General features: G+C 39.7%; 2 protein-coding genes across 8 annotated transcripts in view; one reads left to right on the plus strand and one right to left on the minus strand.

Moving 5' to 3' along the window:
* The window catches only part of espn (espin), a 48,741-nt gene that overhangs the window by 17,063 nt on the left and 7,661 nt on the right, over positions 1-24,017 (minus strand). Inside the window, exons 3-10 of one of the 3 annotated variants that reach the window (XM_067591781.1) lie at positions 17,217-17,403; positions 16,631-16,813; positions 15,315-15,446; positions 13,085-13,340; positions 12,267-12,502; positions 8,024-8,182; positions 4,655-4,877; positions 2,573-2,626 (exon numbers count right to left, since the gene is read on the minus strand). In XM_067591781.1, the coding sequence (XP_067447882.1) occupies positions 2,573-2,626; positions 4,655-4,877; positions 8,024-8,182; positions 12,267-12,502; positions 13,085-13,340; positions 15,315-15,446; positions 16,631-16,813; positions 17,217-17,403 (1,430 nt within the window). Of the gene's footprint in view, positions 1-2,572; positions 2,627-4,654; positions 4,878-8,023; positions 8,183-12,221; positions 12,503-13,084; positions 13,341-15,314; positions 15,447-16,630; positions 16,814-17,216; positions 17,404-24,017 lie in introns of all 3 variants that reach the window. The other 2 variants (XM_067591779.1, XM_067591782.1) reach the window with 2 other exon arrangements.
* The window catches only part of acot7 (acyl-CoA thioesterase 7), a 130,531-nt gene that overhangs the window by 13,798 nt on the left and 92,716 nt on the right, over positions 1-24,017 (plus strand). The gene's annotated exons all lie outside the window — the stretch shown is intronic.

Consider the following 24,017-nt stretch of genomic DNA (forward strand, 5'->3'; position numbering starts at 1 on the left):
GTAAACGTCAAATGAATTGTATATCCTCAGTCCCTCATTGATCACTCATTTTCTACTTGGGAAATGAAAAAAAAGTCCTGTAAAAATGTTCCCTGTTGAGGCGACCACAATGGTCTAGCTGGACACAAAGCCTCGCTAGCCTGCCACCCCTCCTCACTCTCCCTTGCTCTCCCTCTCTCTGTCTCTCTCTCTCTCGGGGAGGAGAGAGCAGCTTTCTATTAAAGACCCATCATCACAGTTGGGGGAAATCTAAAGGAATCACCAGTAACTGAAAGTGACAGCGAGCCATTGGCAAGCTGGCAAGGAATTAACACACACACATACGTACGCACGCATGGACGGATGAGGTTAGGCAGACACACACACACACACACACATGCACACACATGCACACATGCACGCACTCACACACAATGACCCTTCAATCCCCAGCTCATTAGTCCACCCTACTGGTCCAATCCTCACCACAGCAACCCTGACAGACAGTTCACTCATATACACGCATTCATGACATGCATACAGCGCACTCACTGTCCTCCCCCTACTGTCTCACCTCACATTCACTGGATTACACAGAGAGAGACAGATAAACTGGTGACCGACAACCCCGGAGCACCATACGATGTGCACTTGCACACATGCAAACCGTGGTCTGTATAAGACTGTGAATAAAAGGAAACAGCTACAGGAACACTTTTACAACCACATGTGACAACTCTATAAATTTACAGTCAGCAGATTATGTTCAATAAATCTGCATCTTTATAATGAGTAGTACTAAAAATCTAATTCTTGTAAAAATATTTTCTTACTTAATGTAGCTGGATCCGTTGCAAATAAAGTATAATTTCTAATTTTGACAATATATACATACCTTCATCCATTTCTCCCTGACAAATCTTCATTGTAGAGCACCAAAACACTTGATTATCCACAACCAGATGAGTTTAAAGGCTACAATAAAACTAGCGCTGGACTGCTGTACTCATATGTGTTTGTGTGTTTTTGGTCAAAGGTTGTGTGTGTCTTAGTTAAATTCTGTTTAGGCTGAGGGTGTGGACTCTGCAGGTCTGCCAGAGTGAGACTAAAGGAGGGTGGAGCTGTGACAGGTAGAGAACATTTGACAAACATTTGAGAACATTTGACAAATAGACTCTCATGCTGGAAATCACAGCACAAAAGGTTTTCTGCTCTGGGTTGGAAATTTAAGAGGAGTCAAGCTGCTGCGTCTCTTATTAGTTGCAGTTCAGATAGAGATGTATCCTGTACTGTAATCCTCTCCATCATGTTGATCAATGAGAAACAAAGAGGAACTTCTCACCATCTACGATGTTGCAGCAGCATTTTCAATCAGACACTTCATATGCTGCCGTCGTATCACTGAGCACCAGAGCTGTAGATTCATCCTGAACTCTCAGATCTGTTGGTGGCTTTTAATTTTATGATGAACTTATTACCTGTTTATTACCTGATTAATGACCAATCATGGCATTAGTGAGCACTTGCTACTCTTAAGTGTTAAGTGTTACATTGCTATCAGGTGGAGTATAAACAAAGACATTTGGATACATGGTGAACAAAGCCTAAAGATAAAATAGATAGATTGTAAAAAGGTGCTTACATTAAGCAATTAATGATTTACAGCTTAACTGATGTTTCTGTTTATTGCCAGTTTATAAAAAACTATGTTGTATTTCCCCCTTTGAGCATACCACAATTCATCCTTCACTTAAACCATTGTTTGATATAATGAGCTGTGTCAATGACACACTCTTTTATGTAATCTATGTGGCTGTTTTACAAAAAATTTGTTCAGTATAATGAAAATATCCTTTTTAAAAAAGAAAAGTATATTCTCAAACCAGAGTAATGTATGCTGAAAAATATTCAACAACCAACAAATTATTTTTTAAGATAATAAAAATATTAATGATTCCTTATTTTAAATTAATAACATGTAACACCTAACTGTGGTCTACTGGGGAGACTTTCTACTGTGATGGTCAATTTTTAATATTATTATAATATTGTAAAAAATATAAGCAAATTAACAGAGAATTGAGGCTTTTACAAGAAAACTGATTAATTTCATAGTTCATACTTCACAGTTTTGGGGAATCAGATTGTTTCTTTATCTTTCTGACTCTGACTTTGTTCATGTTAATTGCTCTGTTGTTTTTAATTTTTTGTATAATGAATCTCCTGAAGATCACCAGCTGATTTAAGGTTGTTACAGATGCTTTCTGTAGGTGGAGCTCTTTTATCTGTCTAGCCATAGTGCATATCAGGCATATCCTCTATTTATTGAGTGTTTTTTGTTATGGTGTAAAGAAAATACATCACTTCTTGTGATGTGTGTTGTTGTGTTTAGAATTAGGTGGATTCACAGACTGAATCATTGTTGTCTCATATCAGTCAGTAACAGACACTGGCAAGATTTTATACAGATATAGATTATGATTTTAAAAAGATTAGGAGTAAAGTGACAGTTTGAAGCCTATAGTGAAAACCAAATGTGTTACAGCATGAGTTAAGTGATTAGTTGAAAGACTGGTTTGCAGTCTGTACTTACTCTTCATCTGTCTTAGTGTCCCTCCCTCTGTCTGAGAGTCAGAGAGACCCCCGCCTTGACAGAGCAGCAGTGAGGAAAGATCACGGCAGGCAAAAAGAGGACAAAAACAAACACAAAACAGAGAGAAACAGGTGGAGATAGAGCGAGTAAGAGAAAGAACATGTAAACAGAAATATACACAAGAAAGGGTGAATGGAAAAAAAGGAAAGATCAGTGTTGGCTTGACAATCACTAAAATGATCAGGATCAGCATCAGTGTGATATTGTTTATTATTACTAGAAGAGAAAGTAATGTTATGTTTGTCTCGAATGTTTTATCTTGTCATTCTCCATGTTTACTGTTGTCTGACGTCTGAACACCTGTTCCGAGCCCGGCTGTCTAGGATCCTTCTTTCATCTGACTGACACGCAGTTTCTCCCATTTTCTGAAAATGATTACTTGATTGATATGATTACTTTGGGACATTTTCCTCATCATCTCTGAGGGTCAAAAGTCAAGAGAGCTTAACAGGTTACGTAGATTTCTTTTGTTTCTTTGATATGATAGTCTGTTGTGCCTCATTTTGCTTCCCTGTTTATTATGTGTTACATCATTTCAATGATTAATAGTTTTCTTTTAGTTAATTGTTAGTTAGTTAGAACTGGGCTGATTGTTTTTCTGTAACGTCCATTTAGGCATATCTGTGAGAAACAGTGTAGGTATATTTTATGAACTTGAACTTTAACAGGAATCACACATTTACAGTCATAATCAAATTCAAGAACTTGTCAATACTGAACGCTAGGACTTAATTTGTGTATTTTGGAGAAAGATACAGCAGTGTTCACACTGCCACATCTTATCCCACAATGTGGACTTCTTTTCCTAAAAGTTTCGTGCATTATACTTGGATAGTTAATTTTTGCCACTTACTAAAGGCAGTTTTAACGCACAACATTACACAACAGTGAAAATTTCCCTGCAACTAGAGCAGTATGTGCCATACTGCATCGGCATCTAGGTCAGCGGGCCACTTAAGGAAATGGCTGAACACTAAACCAGTTCTCAGGGTAATGTTAGCCCTGCATCATTAATTTATAATCTGTTATTTAGTATGCTAGGGTCAGACTCAACTTATCTTTACCCAGAGAGATTAGACTGTGTCCTTTACAGTAATACCAGGAGCTCTTCTTTCTAGGAATAAATATACAAGAATGTGTATAATCATACATTTAAAGGACCAGTGTGTAGGATTTAGTGGCATCTAGCAGTGAGGTTGAGGATTGCAACCCCTCTCCCCCCTTCCCTGTCCAAGTGTGTAGGAGAACTTACTGTGGCTGTGAAACTCGCGAAAAACACAAAAAGCGAGTGCCAGTAGGCTCTTTCATACAGAGATCTCACATTATAGCTGTAAGGAAGATCCGTCATTAAGCCGCCTCTGCTTGTTTACACTGAACACTGCATGTGCTTTGACATCACATGCTGGCGTTCCGGATTCAGACGCGTGATGTGTAACACCACAGCGTCAGCTACCTGTCCCACCGTGCTGGCTGTCCCTTTTACACAGATGTTGATCCGGCTCTGTGACTACCTCTGTAGCCGGCTTATTGGCGGAGCAACTCTGCCCCCCCCCAACTCCTTGTTCGTACCTTTTATACAGAACAGCGAGACGGAATAAAGGTGCAGCATTCCCATCCTGAACAGGCTGTGTAAAGGAGCTAGTGTGTGGTTTGTCTGTACTGGGTTACTGTAGAAACATGGCGGGCTCTGTGGAGGAGGACCCACTTCCTATTTAGATATAAAGAGCTCATTCTAAGGTAACGAAAACACAACAATTCTTATTTTCAGGTGATTATACACTAATGAAAACATTCTTGTGAATATTATATTCCATTTGCCACTAAATTCTACACACTGCACCTTTAACCAGAAAAATGTTTATACATTTCTTGTTTTTTCTTTTTTAAATAGCTTCTAACAGATGTTCATTGCCAGAAAAGGGGTTACGAAAGAAAGAGAAACAAAAATTTAGAAAGAGAATAATAATAATGATAATAAAAAAAAGTTACTTCCTGAAGAAAAAAAAACAAAAACAAACTCACTTCCTGATGAGGAAGATGGGCGTCGCTGGTTACTGGCAGAGTGAATTGGGGTGGTTGGCATCTCCGGGGGCAACGGAGGAGGTGGAGGGGGTGTTGGCATTGGGTTGCTTGGGGGAAGAGGGGGCGGAGGTGGAGGAAGTGGTGGTGGGATTGTTTCCTCTGTAGTGCCATTCTCAGAGCTGGAGGTGGGGCTGTCGGTAGGCTCCTCCAATAACACGGAGCCCTGGTCGGAGAAGAGGGAGGAACAGAGAAGAATTAGTCAGATGTGTTTTATACCCATTAACTTGTTGTAGTCGGCGCTAATATGTTTCTCCTAGCAACCATATTGTTGCTTTACTGTGCTAGTCAATATTTGTTCACTGATAACAGGGTTGTGACAGGTTTCCCATACAATAATGTTGTCTCCAATTTTACACACCACATGAGTGATGATAATTAAAATCTTTTTTTTCTATTTCTAAAGCAAGAAAGTCATAATCACTATCTGCTGCCTTGATGTATTTTTTTTACTTGTAAACAAACAAACAAACAAACAAACAAACAAAAAATATATATATAACCATTGTTTCTTCAGGGAAAATTGACTGAGTATTTAGCTCTTTTACAGCAATCCCCTGAGTTCACATTCATACGGGCTAGAAATATATACAATATATGATAACCGCAGTAATAACAATAAACTGTCAAATAAAGCAAATAACTAGCAGACATGTCTGGCAAGAGTGATATATATAAAAATAACAATAAAAACAGTAACATGACAAAAAAGTCAAATAAATCTAAATAACAAGAAAGTCTGCCAAGAAGGACATACAGTAACAATAAAAACAATACATTGTAGAAAAGATAAAACAAACAAACAAACAAAAACAATAAATAACAAACATGTCCACAAATCAACCAAAGACAAACACTGTTCAACAATCAATTTTTCAATTCAATTTAATATTTATTTCGAGCATGTTAAAAGAAAAAAAATTCAATACCTCTTGTAATTTGTTCCATTTATTTGGTGCAAAAAAAGCTAAAAGTTAATTCGCCAAGCTCAGTGTTGATCTGAGTTTCAAGAGATATAAATATATTTAGAGCAGGTTTGATGACAATAAAATGTTTTATTTATTCATTAAAATTTATTTATGGCACCAAACTGGCAGGAATTTGCCTTCCCTGCTTGCATAGGCATGCCAGTTGAAACTCCTGCTAGGCTGAGCCAGCATTAAATTCTTGCACAGAGTCTGTCGACAGTGACAGATGTATGTGGCCCTATTAGATGTGTCCTCCCTCTGCTTCCTGCCCTCTTTAATCAACTCATAAAGACATAATGTCCTATTGCTAATAACAGAGCTAATATGACCTAATCTCTAGGGGAAAACTCTGAGGGTAAACAGTAGGAGGAAGCCATCTGTCACTGCAAGTGATAGTGCTTTAACCCCCACGCTCACCGCGCCCCTCCCCTCCCAGCATGCACGCGTCCGACACACTCTGAAAGCGTGCCATAACTCTGCTGGAAGCAACTTAATGGGCCTTGACATTTAACCTTCCCCGCCCCTCCCATTATTCTTCAGACGCGTGCTCGTGATTGTAGACCCCTCTACTCTTCAAGCCCCCCAGAGAGTAGGGGGGAGGGCCGTGTCCAGATGGATCTTGGCAGCACGTGCCGTTGCTGCCGTTGATTAGCCCGTCCATCTGCTAGGGTGCCTCTGAGACCAGGAGGGGCCCCACTGAGGCCTTAATTGGCTCAATGTGGATTATACCCCGTATCACCCCGAGCAGCCCCACTCCGGATCCCCTTGAGATTATAAGAACACCTCCCCAGGGACACTGATGAGAGTCTAGCAGACTATTCATTCAAGCTGCCTGTGCAGGTATGTGGCAATACAATAGTTTAACAAATAATCTTGGGAAACACATGCGGACAGACAGAAATTTTCCTCGATGGCAACTTTAATGTTGCATCTTAAGATTCTTAAGATTCTTACAGAATAACATTGGCGCAGATAAAGAATATCAGACAATACAAAATGAGGTTATTTTACTTTATGTAATACAAAAATGAAAAAGATCATCATCAGAGCAGTGTTTTAAGGTTTGATGTTTTTTCATTCAGTTTGTAGAAGCATTATCAGGTTAAACTAAATAAGTCTTTGTAATTTCCCACAAAAAAGGTGACATTACATCACATTACATTTTTTTATGTTTAAGCTTTTATTCGAAAATTTGAATCAAAGGAATAAATATAGTTAATCTGTGTTGATAGAAAATCACTTATTGTACGTTTTTATTGTGTATTTTTATTTTGTATTTTTCACTTTGTTTTGTGATTTTTAGTTTTGCACTTTTTAGTAATGGGACTTCATCTGCTATGATTTCTTTCTACAATGAATGTTGTATTATGCCCTTGTAAAACACTGTCTTCATCCTCTTTTTTTCATTGATACACTAACAAATAAATCACCAGCTGTCACTAACACGAGCTAAAACATACAACAGATCTGTGGTTATTAAGTCAAAATGAGATTCAATGGTACTCTCCTTTTTATAGGCTGTCTGGTCATTGATGACTTCCTGCTAAGCTCTCACTAGTCTGATTGTCCTGGGTTTGTTCCATTGTATGTTCTTAGACAGTTTACACAACAGGGTGGAGACTCAAGAGGCAAGGGAAATGAGGGGGCAGTTTGCATCAGGTGGCAAACAAAAGCTCAAGAGGATGCAAGATTATGTAACATCCCGAGTGTCATAATGCACAGGCAAATACTGCTGTCAGAGAGGTAATCTAATGCCAACACACCATCATCCTGCTAAACCTCAGCCTGAAAAGGACCTTAAAGGAGCTGAGATGCCCACACAACCATAAACAACCAGGGCACAGTATATTAACCCTTTACTAATGTTATACCAGTATCCATCCAAGTTATGGCCCAAATACTGTTGTTTTACACTAACAATACGAATAATGATGCATTGTGTGCTAAATTACATGCAATGCATGTTTCATTAAATTCTAACATTTAATTCATTAATATTTTGTTTGTTTTTTAATATTAACTTTATAATATCAAACCCTGTATGAAATCATTTCACATTGGACGTGTCTTCTTCCGGATGTCAGATGACTGGCAGTGTTATATAATCATAAACGTGTATTTTTTCATGGTACCCATCAATAATTTACTGTAAATTGCCCTCTGAACCACCATAAATGACATAATAAAGTATTAACACATACTTCTCCTTTCGGACATCAGGTCAGCACTTGTTGGTTTATGGTAATGAGGTGGTTGCGGAGAAACACAGACCCAGGATGTGTCCATGTACTTCATTTTAATCATCGTAAGATATGTGGTCATAAAGGGCAGAGATCTGGCTTACCTCCTCGTTGGGCGCCATGCCTCTGCTCCCACGGGGCTCGGCCGTGTCGCTGCCCAGGGTCTTGTAGTAGTCCCCAGTACTGGGCTGCTTGCTAAAGCTCCTCGACTTCCTGTTTGAATCCACACGCCGCAATTTGTCGTGGTTTTCTCCGGGAGTCAGCTGCTCAAGAGACAACCAAAAAAAGGATATCATTGCCTAGAACAAGTCAAAATGACTCCCAGTTTAACCCACTCATTAGCTTCCATCTGCAGGTTTGTCAAAATGTAGTTTCCCAAAATGAAAATTTTAATCAATTGATAAATTGAACTTCCTGTTTTCACTCAGGAAAGAGATTTGTAAGATAACTGTACTTTTGCCATTTTGTTGTTAGTATCTTTAAATTTGAGTGAAATTAGCTGCTAATTAGAAGGTTGTGAATTTATTTCAAATACAGAAAATGGAAAAGTGAAATAAGATGTTCAGAGAATCCCCTAAGTAAAATATTAATTAGTTTTCCAACATATATATTTGTTTGACAAAGTAACTGAATCATTGATGTTTTAGAAATACTAAATGATATGGCTATTATAGCAGTTCTTTTGGTATGTGTGGGACAACACACTGTTTAAGTGTATACTTAGTAGCTTTTCTTGCCAGATTAGCTCTCTTGTGTGACCAAAGTGGCTTTATGTGAATAATAGAACAAAGGCTTTTATTCAGTTCCAGTAAATCATTGGCTTTTCATGTAAAGACTGCAGGGCCAACGCACATAAGAGTCCAATGTAAGAGGGACCCTTCTATTCGCAGAGCAGGGTCAGAGATCACTCTCACTTTCCACTGGAATACTATACATCTACCTACTGGAGCTGTAAAGGCAGAATATTTAAGTTTTGTCAATCTGAGAGTCTTTATGTTATGCTGCTGTTAGAAAATGTATATTTGATTGTGCATATTTCAGAAGAACCAGAAATTGGCAGTGAATAAGTTTCTGGAAATCACCCTCCATTCTGAGCAGCTAACATGCTTCTTCTCATCAATCTATGGATACATTATCTTATTGCAAAAATCCTCATTTACTAGTCATTCCTTTTTTCCAACAAAATGTGCAAAAATGTTGTGCAAATGTGAAAAAGGAAGCCCTGTATATTTTCAAAAATCAAAAAGGTGGGAAATACACGCAGTCATAGCAAAATGTATAGCTAATTTGCCTTTCAAATCTAAGGACCAGCTCAGACTTACTTTCATTTACATTTTGATGCTTACCGATATCACTTCTCACGAAATCCAGACAAGAGCCTCAGACGTCAAGCAGATGTCCAATGTTACCGTAAGTGGAAATAATTGACAACTGACCCCTGACCTCTCACCACCTTTGTGGTGTCATGTTCTGAGTTCTTATAAGCCTGTTTAGTTTTGTTGACTCATGTCAGCTGTCAAAGAAATGGTCCCTGAGCGCTCGTCAGGAGGGAGAGTAATGTGAGCAGGGGAGTGCTACAGATGGTTTGATTGTCATCCTCCAGGGAGGTGGGCCAACAACAGTAAATGTACAAAGCATTTTAGCTGCTCCCTCCCATCCCTCACACAGACATACACACACAGACACCCTTTTTTCCCATTATATGGATCCGTCTGTTAGCATAAAGTCACTGTTATGTATTGTTCGTGTTATCAGAGGTTGTTTAGCATGGCTGTGGTTTGATGTTGTTCACCGCATTTGCATGTGGTTTTGCAAAAGCCTCTGATTATTAATATAAGTAAAAAGTTACACGTATTCTTTACAACAACCCATTAAAACAAAGTACACAGAGAGCACGTAATTAAAACATGACAATAAAATGCAACAAATTCATTGTCCAATCATCCAGCAGCTTGAACAGCTTCTGAACCTGGAGTTATAAAAAATACGCAAAGAAACTTAAAATATCTGCAGCACAACCTTCTACATGACATCACTGGTTTAAACAAAGCTTTCTTTCTCCTCTTAACACCTTACCTTAGCGTTAACAATCCTCTCCTGGAGCTCTCCTCCAGTCTCGACAGAGCCGCAGCCACAAAGCCCCGCAGAGCACAGAGAGTAGCTGTCACCAGATCCAGAGCGTCACCTCCTCTCCGCTCAGCGCTACGCCTGTCACTCTACCTGCCCTCTCACTTTACCCAAAGGCCTCATCAATAACCTATCGCGCAGACTTCAGCAGTAGCAATGATGTCACCAACAGCGCGCAGACCAACCACTCCCCAACCCTGCCCAGTGCTTCTTATGCAAAACAAAAAGACCTAGGTGCTGCCCTCACCAAGGCAGAAACAAATGGCAGAAAATGTTCTAATCGCGGTCTAAACAGTAAAAAACGTGAGATTCAAAGCAGTTATTTGTTTGGTTGCATCACACGACACATTTGACTTGAGTCAAAGCAAATACAGACAAATGAGGTGACCTAAGCGGATGCAGAGGAAACGTACACAAAGTCGCGAATGAAAGAAATCACCTGAAACTTCCTTCACTTACAACTGCTTTCAACAGGCTTCCTACACTGTCTAACAATGACTAAACAATAAGAGTGTGAAATAAATTTTCTACACACGAAACTCTAATACATCTACAGGTTGTCAGACTGGTGCATCTGATCAGCTGTTTCCCTGGATGAGGTTAATGTTCTCTGTTACTGTGGCGCCCAGAGTAGATCGTTTTTTCCAATGTATACAATATGGTGCACACTGATCTTAATTGTGTGTGTGTGTGTGTGTGTGTGTGTGTTTGTGTGTGTGTGCGTGTGCGTGTGCGTGTGCCTGCATGTGTTCCAGAGAGAGGCTGATGTTAAATTGTTAATGAGGGCACGCCCCGGGCTCGTCACCTGGGTTCAGAGAGGAGAGGGGGCGGCACTAATTAAAAACTCTCCCCTACATGACTGATGGCGCATGCGTCCACACACATACATACAGACATCACCCTAAGGACTATTGCGACAGGACACTATGGTTACCTGTGGACTTTATAACAGCTAACAACAACTGAATTTGCATAGCAGCATTTATACAACAAAGCCTCTTTCTTTCTCTAATAGGTTAGACATAGAAATAGATCTTCCCGCAGCTCAGCCGACTATGCTGCACTTCTGCTTTTAGATGAAAGACGTGCAGTACTGTCAACCTTTAACTTTATTTCAGACATTTTTTTGCGACTAGTATGCTTGCAGAAATTAAAGCAATAATTACAAAGAAAAACTCCCAACGTTTATATGGAGGATTTCCAAATATTGCACATTTTTGGTGTCTCTGGTTGAAACTAAAGCGACCTTCATAAGACTGGACAGAAACTTGTCTATCATCATACTGGAATATATAGTAACAACCAAGATATAAATGCTTCATGAAGTGAAAGTGATCACTCAGATTAGTTATCTTTGTCATAATTACAATGTTCCCTGAGCAAGTCAATTGCAATTTAATTATAATTTCAACTTCACATTCAGTATTAATGTCCTTCACAGAAGTATCGAAACACCAGAAACACCAGAAGCAGCACTGAAACTAATGTTGATGCCAGTTTTAATTGTTGCTGCTTGACAGCTCCTTAAACTCACTTTTGAGTGATCTGCAGCCAGATTAATTACTGGAATTAACATCAAACCCATCACAACAACCATAGTGTGTCAACCCAGAGGCCCGCCTCAGTAATGAGCATGTTCGTTAGTCTCGTTAGCCATGCTAACACAATAACATCATTGTGGGCACAAAGACAAGACACATTGTTATGGAGGAGCAAAAGCTCAACTGATGAGGCACAAGGGGAAAATGCTGCTCATGATTTCTCAAACAATTTATCCCAAACACCCTGGTTCTTCTGCTTCTTTAGGATTGTTCCATATCATTCATCATGCCGTGACTTATATATCTACAGTTTTGGTAAAATAAAGTGGGTATATTTGAGCAACAATAACTTACTGTAGGTAATATACTGCCATGTGCTGTGAATCATCCCATGTAGGAAAAAGTAGGAATGCTTGTCTTTATGCTACAAATAAGCCAGAGGGTGACGCACTACTTACTATTTCTGCATAGCAGAGACAGTCGATGGACATGCACAGATAATGATCCAAATAAAAGAAGATCATTTGAGATCATCTCCCTCTAGATGAGGAAATGTTTGCACAGCTCTGAGGTTCGTCTTGCAAACTGCTTCATCTTTTGAGCTCATGCAGGAGCTCACCTCCACTGTCCCTACCTCCTTATTGCTGGTGTTGTCCACATGCCGCAAGTTGCTTTTCACCTTCAGAAACTCAGCTGATGACGGCTCCTGAGGGGGCTGTGGTGCTGGGAAGCTCGGGGGTGGAGGAGGCATCGGGGGAGACTGTGGGGGAGGCGGCGGCGGATAGGTTGGCGGTGGCGGGAGCTTCTGGGCGGCATCAGCAGGTGTCTCGTTCTTCTTGGGCATGTCAGAGCCAATGTCCGGGTTTAGCATGTCCATGTACGCCTGCATGTCTGATATGGCTGACTCTGATGCACCTGTGACAAAGAAACAGCACATGTAGGCATGTTTAATGTAGACTGACTCCCATACGAACCTGAACATGGTGTACCCGCCAATTTAGATGAACAAAACAAAGCATTCAGAAAACTTTCAACATTTACTTAAGTTGTTTTTCTTAATACATGACAGTTACTCTAATGATGATCCACACCTCCATCCAAATCAACTATCTGCACACAGACCACTAGGGTGCAGTAGCAGTATAGAAAGCACCTGTGGCATAAAACAAGAATGAAAACTGCTGCATGTTGTCAGCACTTCAGTAAATAGCTGAGGGTTCCACCACTGCTGAGGGGATGTATTTGCGATTTGGCAAAGTTGGATTAAGGATTCACGGCTAAATAACTGAAGACAGCAAGGCTTGTTTCAGCCCACATTCTGACTATGAGCTGATAAAAAATACATCTGAACTTGACTGTTAAGCTCATCAGCACTTGATATTTCAATTTAGAAACAGAATTATGCAAGATTTGGATTTAATATAAGTCACTGTATTAGTTCACCTTTGAAAGCTTAAATGTAAGGAGTTTATTATTTTTACTACTTGCATTGCGGACCTGTGTGTGCGACTGTGTTCAGCTGAGCAGACGGGCTTCGTGACGTTGTTAAGCTGCTCCTCTTCTCCCCAGTGCTGGACTGGCTGGAGTTGGCTGAGTCGTAGTTGGACAGCGAGCTGGATGGTGAACCAATGTCAAAGTGTGCTGCCTGGCTGGCAGGGGGCATGGTGGTGTTTGGAGACGAGAGGCCTGAGTCCGGCTGCTTGTACTCGAGGTCTGTTGAGGGGTCCCGGGACAAAACACGGTGTTCCACACTCTGTCAGAGGAATGCAGTTCATGAATACAAGCATCATTATACTGTATCTGTTTTGTTGAACTGTTCGATATGTGGATATCATTTTCACATTCGAAATGAAAACAAAACAATCTATTGAATCATTCTGAATTAATTCATCATCACTGAAATATGTCCTTTCATTTCATTCATCATTTCTTAAATCCCACGACCTCTGGGTCCCTGGTGACTTACATGAGGAGAACAGCATTATGAGTTTAATTACTGCACACTAATGAAACATCTCACAGCTGATCAAAAAGGCTCTGGGGTCCTCTGCTTTTCCCACAACGCAGGACTCAGTTGGCTGAATGTCCCACGTGGGAATGAGAACAAGGGAGGGAAATATGTTTCTCACACCCTGCAGTGTGGAGGAGTTATTATTCTACTGGCCACTTGGGTGTTTCAGAGGATTGAGCCACGAGGGGCCATTGTATGTCAAGTGTTACTACCTCTAGTAATTATCTGAGAAAAACTGATGTTAGTCAAGGGACACTTCGGCTCAGTGACAGCTATTTTGTTGATGCAGTATACATGTCCTTGTGTTTTTTAAGGCTGCTTTTTGGCTTTGGGGCCAAACCAAATAAGAACAGGAATTATTAGAATATTTAAATACCATTGTTGACTAATACTGCGCACAATATGAAATACAGTTTGGACATGGAACATGTTGTCACTAAAGCAGACATGGTAACTCATAATCTAATTCAGAGTCTGATGAAGTAGAAGTTGACCGTTTGTGCTACTGAAGGAACAAATACTGTACGTTTCCTTGTTTTGACCTGTAAGAGTAGAGCTCCCATTGGCCCAATTAGTGTCTGAAAATGTAAAAACACATCGGTAAGACATGCTGTGCCCCCAGGTTTGATAAGAATCTGACCAGCCATGTCTGAAACATTGTGCAATCCTTCAAGAAACATTATAGCAGCTTAAGGGTTGCAGGTATGTGGAAATCCAATAAGTGGAGTCTGAGATGTTGTTCATGATGTACCAATAATTAAATGTTGTATTATCCTGAATGTTGATATTATTTGACATAAAACTCTTCACTGAATCCAGCCGAAATCACAGATTTCTATAACAAAGGGTCTTTATAGGCTTAATGCACAACTTCCTTCCTTGAATAGATATTAAAAACCTTAATTTGTTCTTACTTAAGGCATATTTCAAAGTTTCAGTTCATACTGGAGCCTAACTGGCTGAGTTAGGAGAAACTCCTGAAAATAAGGAGCGTGTCAGTCCAAACTTTAGGACTCCTACATTTTTGACCTGCTCACTCACAGCCATGCGCTGCAGGGAATGCTCCTCATCACATCAACGTTTTGGAAAACTACAATGATAGTGAACCTTTAACAGTATATATGATTGCAGGCGAGTTAATAAGGATCCAGGTAGCTCATTAACATGTTGAAACAATCCAATAACTCAGGAGATGATGGTTTGCACAACTTGGAATATCTCAGACATCTGTCAGAATTATTCATGAAACCAAAAATGGTTTCTCAGACTGCACTTTGTTTTATAATTCATTAAATAACACCAACTAAATTAAATAAATAAAGCTGATTTCACAGCCAGTAAAATAGGTGGGGTGCACACATTACCCTCAAAAGAATGAAGATTTTTTCCTCAACTGGACAAAAGTTGCAAAATAGTTGACAAAATATCTAGAATATAAGATATATACAATATTTGTTAATAAGATCTGTCAATCAAATTTAATTTGTTCCTCGTGCTCCTGTGTATTGAATATTTTATTTGACGTTCACTGACAGACAGGTCACCTGTCAACAAATCACTGTAGAGATAGTGAATATGTTTATTCACGAAACAGGATGTCATTCATAGCAACAGGCTCAATCCCAGCCAAGTTTCCCTCAGCTGCTTTGTGAATAGCTCTTAAGAGGAGGCTCAGCTACAGCCCCAGGACATGTAGGGCACAGCTGTGTCTCTTACCATGTTCTCCACAGTGCGCAGATACTTGGCACACTGGGAATGGCCGTTGTATTCAGCCAGGTCTGCTGCTGTGAAGCCGTCCTGGTCCCTGATGCCCAGATCCACCCCATTGACCACGAGGATCTGACAGCACTTGAGAGTGACATGAGAGAGACAGATAATTAGTTCTGCGGAAACCTTGTGAAACCTTGTCTATGGTCAAGCTTTATCACTGTTTGTGACAGTAAATATCAACTCTGTACATACAGACTTTTCCAGAATAATAATGACATGTACCGTTAAAAACTTGTCCAATTAAAGGCATGATTAACTGCAGGGGAATACAACTAAAAAAATATCAGTAGCATCACTTTAATTCAGTATAAAAGGCAGACTCACTGTATCATATAAACTACCTGTTCTGTTTTTATATTATATTTACACTGGTACCATAATTCAAACTTTAATAACATTCCTTACTACATTTGAATTAGTCATCACATCCTCACTGAGCATAAGAAGATGTGAAATTTTGCCTGATTCTTCACTGATCATCTCATTCAAAGACTGCTCATAAATCAACATTAAAGAAGACAGAAAATTACCACATTAACAGCAGATTACTTAGTGTATGAATGTAATGCTTTACTTAATGATGGAGGAAACCTTCATCTATTCTAGCACAAAGCATGGCTGTCTTGTAATCAAAAGAATCATAAAAACCGTTTCAAACATCTGTTACGAAACCCTGTCAAGTGCCAGGTGAAAGCCAGGCTAAGCTCGTTGTTCTCAGATTGAGCAAGCTTTGTGTTCCCATATTGACTCATGTTTGTGTTTGCGTCTTAAAAATGTTCTCTCCAGTTCAAAACTTGATCAAACACCTTGTAAGTCAGGGTTTGGGTCAATTTAAACTCCTCTTCTGCAATGTAAATGTCAGAAAAAATATGAAATTTCTCCATGTTTAATATATCAAGCTTGGGCTGACACAGCTAACTGACAAGACTCGGATACCACAAAACATTAGTCAAAATAGTAGGTTGGAGTGGGGGCAAAACCATTAAACCATTCATTCAAAATAGATGGCTTAGTGTGAAACCCAGTGTGGATGGATGGATATGTAAGCGCATGATATGAATATGGTGTACTGGAGAGTGTTGCATCTTGTAATCACTTCAGGAAAATGACGCAGCTCCTCTTTCTCTGGTGACTAAAGAACTTTTCCAGTACCATACTGTACCAGAAAGAAGAGCTTTATTTACCTGTATTGTATTTTACTGTTAATTCTAGTTTGACTCTGTGCATTACATTAGAAAAAAAAATAAGACACAAGCACTCACCTCTAGTTCACCATTCTCTGCGGCGTCATGAAGGGGCGTTCCTCCCCAGTTGTCAGTGACAATCTCGCCGCCGTGCAGCAGCAGCCAGCTGAGCACCTTTGCGTGACCACGACTGGCTGCAAAGTGCATGGCCGTGGCCCCGTCACTATCCCTGTCTGTCAGGCTGATCTCTGTGAAACTCATCTACAAGAGGGAGGACAGCAACACAAGTTATAGTCATCTTCTATTATCTTAATGAAAGTTTTCAGTTGCATTTGCAGTTAAATTTTAAATATGTGCTTTTTTAGACAATTTATTTATAAAATATGATTTTGGATGATCAAAAAAGCCAAATCACGCTCCAGTTTTTCTGGTGTTAGGAAGCATAATTTTAGATATGCAGTGGATAGACTCGGACTAGAACTTGAAGTAGTTACAGCACTTATCATAAAATATCTGACTGCATTACTTACATATTCTCAGATTTAAGTAAATATATATATAAATATACAATTCAGTAAGTATGGGATGTGGGTCTAGAAATAGATCAGTGTACTTGATGTTGTTTTCAAGATTTGATCTATAGGATCTTAACATTCCAACATACCAGCCAGACTATGACAGTATTATGGCCCATCTGGGCTGCAGCATGCAGAGGTGTCATCCCATCGTTGGCTCTGATGCTCGGATCTGCCCCACAATCCTTAGCCAGTAATTGGACGACCTCCAGATGACCCTCCTGGCAGGCCAGGTAGAGCGGTGTGGCACCATTCTTAGTTTGGGAGTTGACAATGCTGTAGGGAAATTAAGCAGTATGATAAATAAGAGAGGCCATGGAAACCAGATTTCTAATAAAGAGGCTGTATGTCGCAGCCTGTCCTCTCTTTGTCTCTTAAATTTGAATGGTCGGATAGAAACAAAATCAATGTAGAGTTGATTGTTCCCCAATTGTGAACATACAACATACACGTCTGCTGAAAATAAACCAGATTGGTGACATCCATACTTGCCGACACCCAAAAGAGTTCTATATAATTTTACAATCTATAAAATGGATAGTGGATCTATGTGTAATTCACTGTGGTTTCAGATATGTGATGGATTCAGCATTACAGTTTCATGGTACAAACAGGACTGACTGGTTAAGGGTTTGTTTAATATCATGTCCAGACCCACAGTTGCAGTGGAACATAAATACTTGTGGTCATCAACATTTTTTTCTTATTATTTATTATTATTTATAGAGTATCTCAAAAGCAAATGAAGTGATGAAAATATATAATTAATTTTATGTACATTCAGTATACTGTATATATATTTTAAACAGAATTCAAGCATTGATTATTTGCAGTAATCTTCCTTTAAGGCTTAATAAAGACTAAAAAACAAGGAGAGCTTGGGTTTCAAATGACAATGTGACATGTAAATTGAATGCAAAACTATTACACAGAGCCTGCCAAAAGAAACAAAACACTATTTTACTTCTGTGGTTGAGTCTGAAATAGGTGACATTTACTTAGATTATCCATTATGTCTCATTTATAATTACAGTTTGTGCTTACAATGAAAATTGGCCATTTTATGCTTAAATAGAAAATCCAAAACTTGAAGTGTTTCCCCTGGCTTCAGTTTTCAGCGGAAGAGTATGAGACTGTGGAGGTATTCTGAAGCATTGACTGTATATAAATATGGACAACACATCTCCACTTCCTACCGCGATGCAAAGTGAAGCAAAGTAAAAATACAGACGTGACTGAAATTATTGGTACCTTTGCATTTTATTAAAATAATGCACCATTCACCCCGAACAGTGTTGAAATTCAAAGATATTTTTATATCTATGCATGTCTATGTTTGGTTTGCAGTGGAACAAAACAAAAAAGTTGTGAAAATAACTGAATTCATGCTTATTCTACAAAGACATTCTGAAATAGCCTGGACAAAATTATTAGTACCCTTTAGAAGTTGTAAGAAATAATTGATTTGTAGTGATACTTTAAGCAGACTATTGTGTTTAAATTAGTATCACAGGTGTTTTCAATCTTCTAATCACTCATGCAGCCAGTTTAAAAGGAGAAAATTACTCCCTCTGCTATTTTGAGCCACTGTTTGCATCATATTGAACATGGAAAACAGAAGGAAAACTAGACGGTGGTCTGAAGACCAAAAAAAGGTAATAGCCAAGCATGGTCAACGTAAAGGTTACAAGACCATCTCCAAAGAGCTGGATGTTCCTGTGACCACTGTTGCCAATATTATTTAGTTTAAGTTTAAGGCCCATGGAACTGTAGCCAACATCTCTGGACGTGTTCGCAAGAGGAAAATTGGTCTGAGATTGAACTGAAGGATTGCTCGAATGGTTGAGAAAGAACCAAGGAAAACTTCAATACAGATCCAAGCTGATCTTCAAGTTTAAGGTACAATAGTTTCAAGTCACATCATCCGTCGCTGTCTGAATGAAAATGGGCTCCATGGTAGAAGACCCCACTTTTAAGAGGGAGACACAAAACTTGGACTTTGCCGAAATGCATGTTCCTTCTGGGAGAATGTGCTTTTGACAGATGAAACAAAATTAGAGCTTTTTAGTAAATCACACCAACCCTATGTTTACAGAAGAAACAATGAAGCCTTCAAAGAAAAGAACACCGTGAAACATGGAGGAGGCTCAGTGATGTTTCGGGGTTGCTTTGCTACGTCAGGCACTGGGTGCCTTGAATCTGTGCAGGGCACAATGAAATCAGAAGACTATCATGGCATTTTGGGGTGAAACATATAGCCCAGTGTCAGAGAGCTATGTCTTACATACATACATACATACATACATACATCAAAATGCACCCAAGAGTGGATAAGAAGAAAATGTTGGACCATTCTGAAGTGGCCTGCAATGAATCCTGATCTGAATCCCATTGAACATCTGTGGAAAGAGCTGAAATTTGCAGTTGGGAGACAGCAGCCATTAAACCTGAGTGAACTGGAGCAGTTTACTCAAGAAGAGTGGGTCGAACAACCAGTGGAGAAGGTAGAAACCTTATTCAGAGTTACAGAAAGTGCTTGACTCCAGTTATTGCCTCCAAAGGCTTTGCTACAAAATATTAAGTTAAGGGTGCCAGTATTTTTGGCCATGCCATTTTCATTTGTTTTATTGTATTAAATAATATATTACGTTGTAAATCAAAAGCAAAGTTTCAGTTATATCCAACGTGAAATAAAGAATGATAGATACCATATATTTCTGTCAGTTTCAACTTAATACAGAGAAAATTTAGTTTTTTTAGAAAAAGGTGGAAGGGTACCAATATTTCGGCCCCATCTGTATGTTGTTGCTGGGAGCTGCCATCTTGCTTGTATGATGTCATTTGGAGCCAGAGTCTGCGCCATGGATGTATAATAAGAGCTGGATAGGGCGCCGCCACTCAGCATTGCAGCCAATTTTTCCCAGTGGTCACTCGTGGTATTGCAGCGAAAAATCTCCCTGCCGCCCAAAAAGCATTTTCCCCACAGACCGCCATTGTAAAGGAGACGTCTGTAAAACTGTTGACAGGACGCCTCAAAGTGCAAACAACGTCAATTATGACTCTTTCTATTATGAATTTTTGATCCATGGAGGTTTTATATTTGTTAAACTTTCCTCGAGCCGAGAAAAGTGATTTAAAAATCTGTGACGTCATCACAATTTAAAGTCTATGGGCCGAGCGGGAACTCGCAGGCGGGGCCAGTGGGGGAAACACTACTGCGCATATTCAGTGGGCCGCACAATGCGGAAGCAAACCCGGAAGCTAGAAACTTTTTTTGGCATATGCGCCAGGCAAGCAATTCCTGTAGGACTGAATGAGCACCATTTTTAGTCCGGTATCCAGCTCTTATAATACATCCATGGTCTGTGCAGTAGAGTCAGGCAGCGGGATGACGGCCTGTGGGACACGCCCCCTCAGCCCTCCCACCGCCTGACAGAAGGTTTGAGAGCGGCTGTCACAGCTGTCAATCATGACCCCCTTTTTATATCGTCAAATAATTAATTAAAAACAATCTTATCAGAAAAATGAGCACTTGGACATAATTCAGCGTGTTAAGAGGTACTTAAAATGACAAAAGTCATCTTTGGGAAAAATGGAGGGGGCGGGATTTATGACCTATACTGCAACCAGCCACCAGGGGGCGACTGAGATATTTTGGCTTCACTTTTGAGGAGCTGTCATGTCATCCATATTTATATACAGTCAGTGGTCTGAAGGCAACAGGTAACTGTGACAGGAAAACATGCCTTTGTCAATGTCAACATACGGCTGTTCGGAAAGCAGACAGTTGTGACGCTGAGCCAAATCCTGGTCTCTTTATTTCCAAAGGCCCTTAGCCACACCTCCCATGCAAAAGCTCATCCAATGCCTGTATCTCTCCTTGTCCCAGATCTTTTCAGTCACAGCGGGAGGTCAGTGAGTGAGCGGGCACTTCCCCTCTAAATCCCATAAGGTCGTGCTTTATTTGGATGCTGACAAATGAGCAATGAGTCTCCTAAGAGGATTATCACTCCACTGGCTTTGCCCAACTTGCTTTGTGCTTAACGCAGGTCTGCCAGTGGCCAAGACGGACTAAGTAGATGACGAGGAGGAGTAGAGAAGGTGAGGCAAATGAGAGGCAGGGCTTAAGTGGACGGGTGGATCCTGTAGACACAAAACATGACCCTGCCAAGCTTTCCCTCTAAGGGATGTGGCTCAAAGCCAACACTCTACTGACTAAAGACCCCATCTTAAGGTACCATGTGGGTCTGAGCTCTCAGAAAAGAGATACACATTCTTAAAATAACATCTTCTAGGGAAATTGTTGGTATCCAAAATAAATTTAGTCAGACAACTCTGAGGCATAGGGTTGTCTTGGAGGCAAACATTAGAGTAAACAATGGAGGCCCCTTTGGGTGATCTAGGGAAAAGTTCTAAGTAAAAACAAGCACATCGTAAATATTTCACAATATGAAGGGGAAGTAATCTGGAGTTCTATCATCAGGAAGTGGACAGACAGGTTTAATTATTCATGAGTGTAACCAAAGTGGGATGATGTTCACCTGTGCAGTGGGGTCTATGTCAGAGAGAACCTTACATTTGTCATTAATCCTAACCACAAACATTGTGAGAGTGACAAACTCCAGTGTGTTCGAGGTAAGATGGATATGATTCTAACAAAGCACAAACTGCCTCTGTCACAACTGTCCAAAGTGAAGAGGCTTGAACACTCTCCACTAAAGAAGTGCTGTTGGAGAACAGGTGTAGATTTCATAGTGCTGAGAAAGAGGTTAGCCTTGTGTGACGACACAGCTAGCAAGTGGCACAAAGGGCAAAACCTCGCCAATCACTTTGTCACTCAAAAAGAAAAACACACACTCCGAAGTAGCAGACATTTGATATATTTCTAGTTCAGCTCCGATGAGTAATTTACCTCAGTAATTGTCTGTACACTGTCCCCTCCCTTCCCCCCACGTACATGATAACAAAGACCAAGGTTATCTTCATTACAAGCAAAGTAATTGATGTCACACTAATGGTCTTCTTGCCTGATAAAAGCTCAATGGCTATTCCTGTCTAAATAATGAATGTTGTGGGAGAATTTATACACTTTATTTAGCAATGTGACCTAGATATCTTGTGTTTGCAATTTTGAAAGTTGTTATATATTCCATCATGTAAATCTATTGATTACATGATGTGCAGCTCCTATGTAGATCTAATGTGTTAGGCTATAGTTGTTGACAGCAGAGCCCCAAAACATTAACATTAAAACACAGACCTGTAGAGCCACAAAGGCATTTGATGTGGTCAAAAATGTTCGGTACTTTCCAACTGAAGCTATACATCATCAAAACTAGATAAAACAGCCTTGTCTTCACTTAAATGCTCATATATAACAGTTTTATCAGATGAGTTTTAAAACAGTTTCTCAGCCTGGAGAGAAATGTATAATCCTTCACTTTAAGAATTGCACGTCCAAGGTTTTAACATGACAACAACACTCTTACAAAGTGTACAGTTGTTATACTGTGGGCTCTTTGCCCAAAAGCATTTCATTATGGCATGTTGGATTGTGTTTTGTGAGTTCAAACCTTGTGTTGTGAAACGGAACGGAAAAGGGATTTTATCCAACTTGTAGCAAGAAGTTTTGTGAGAAGATTTGTGCTGAAGAAAATGCATGCGGCTCAGCTCTTGGCTTGGTGAAACACACACCTATTTACCCCTTGCTTTCCATGTGTCTTTACTTAATTCCGAAAACCTTACTTAAGAACTACTTTAAACAACTCAAAGCTAAAGAGAACACTGATTAAACCTGTTTGTGGGCTGCTACACTGATACACAATAACCATAACAACCAAGATGACCTTCAGGGAAGAAGCAAGAAGGCCCTCGTATCCTGAGAAAATACTTGTAGTGTTAGTGTTTAGCATTCTGTGTAATGAGTCCACCTTTAGACAGGTAACTTTCTAGAATATCCTAATGCGGAGGTCTACCCTTCTCAACTGCATGTTGGAATTATGGCTTGGCCAAAGATCTTAATCTGTGCTAATTGATTGCATAACCTGTCTGTAGCCTCTCTCCCCTTTTCTCTCTCTCTCATTCATTCAGTCTTTTGTGTACCAAGGCTATCAGTGGAGGAACAGCACATGAGCCTGTTGGTTTTGCTTCAGGGGGATGGATGGGCGAACAAGCTGACAATTCAGATGTGGCTTATAAATCTAACAAACACTACAATGTCTGGAAACAGAGCCACATCTGTGCTGCGCCAGTCGTACCACAAAAAGACTGTGATCGCTTAATGACTAGAAGATTGCAGACATTTGAATACTGCAGCAGTTTATGGTTACACCTCCCCTGAGTGCTTGTCCTCACTTCACAGAGGACTTTTGGGGAAACTCATTTGCTATGTTGCATTTGTAACAATTTTATCCAAACAAAATAACAATACAATAAAAAAAATACAACTGCTACCATCTCAATGGGTATTGCAAGTACATTTAAACCAATACTGGCCTTTTATATATATTTATATATTTCAATAAAATTCTTACCCAGCCAATGAATAGATATAGTAATGGTAGTTTTAGCATTTAGGTAGTTTTAGTTTTAGTGCTCTGAATGCTGTAAACCTCTGTAGATATGGAGATGGAGTGGGGTAAGATTAGGTGAAGATGTAAACTTGAACCCTCAAACTAGACCATCAGCCTCCAAAAGTCTATCAGTCAAAACCTAGGGGGACGTATTCAGTTTGTTTTCAGTTTGAAGCTGTGTAAGCGTTAACAGCGTGAAATACAACACAAAACAGATTGTACCACTTGTAAAGAAACTTATTGTCACAGTCAAGTTTGTAAATGACAGAGAGGGTAATGCTGCAACCAAAAAATGCAAGAAATGACTTCAAATGTAAT

This window comes from Thunnus thynnus, chromosome 6, assembly GCF_963924715.1.
Source record: "Thunnus thynnus chromosome 6, fThuThy2.1, whole genome shotgun sequence".
NCBI classification, from domain to species: domain Eukaryota; kingdom Metazoa; phylum Chordata; class Actinopteri; order Scombriformes; family Scombridae; genus Thunnus; species Thunnus thynnus.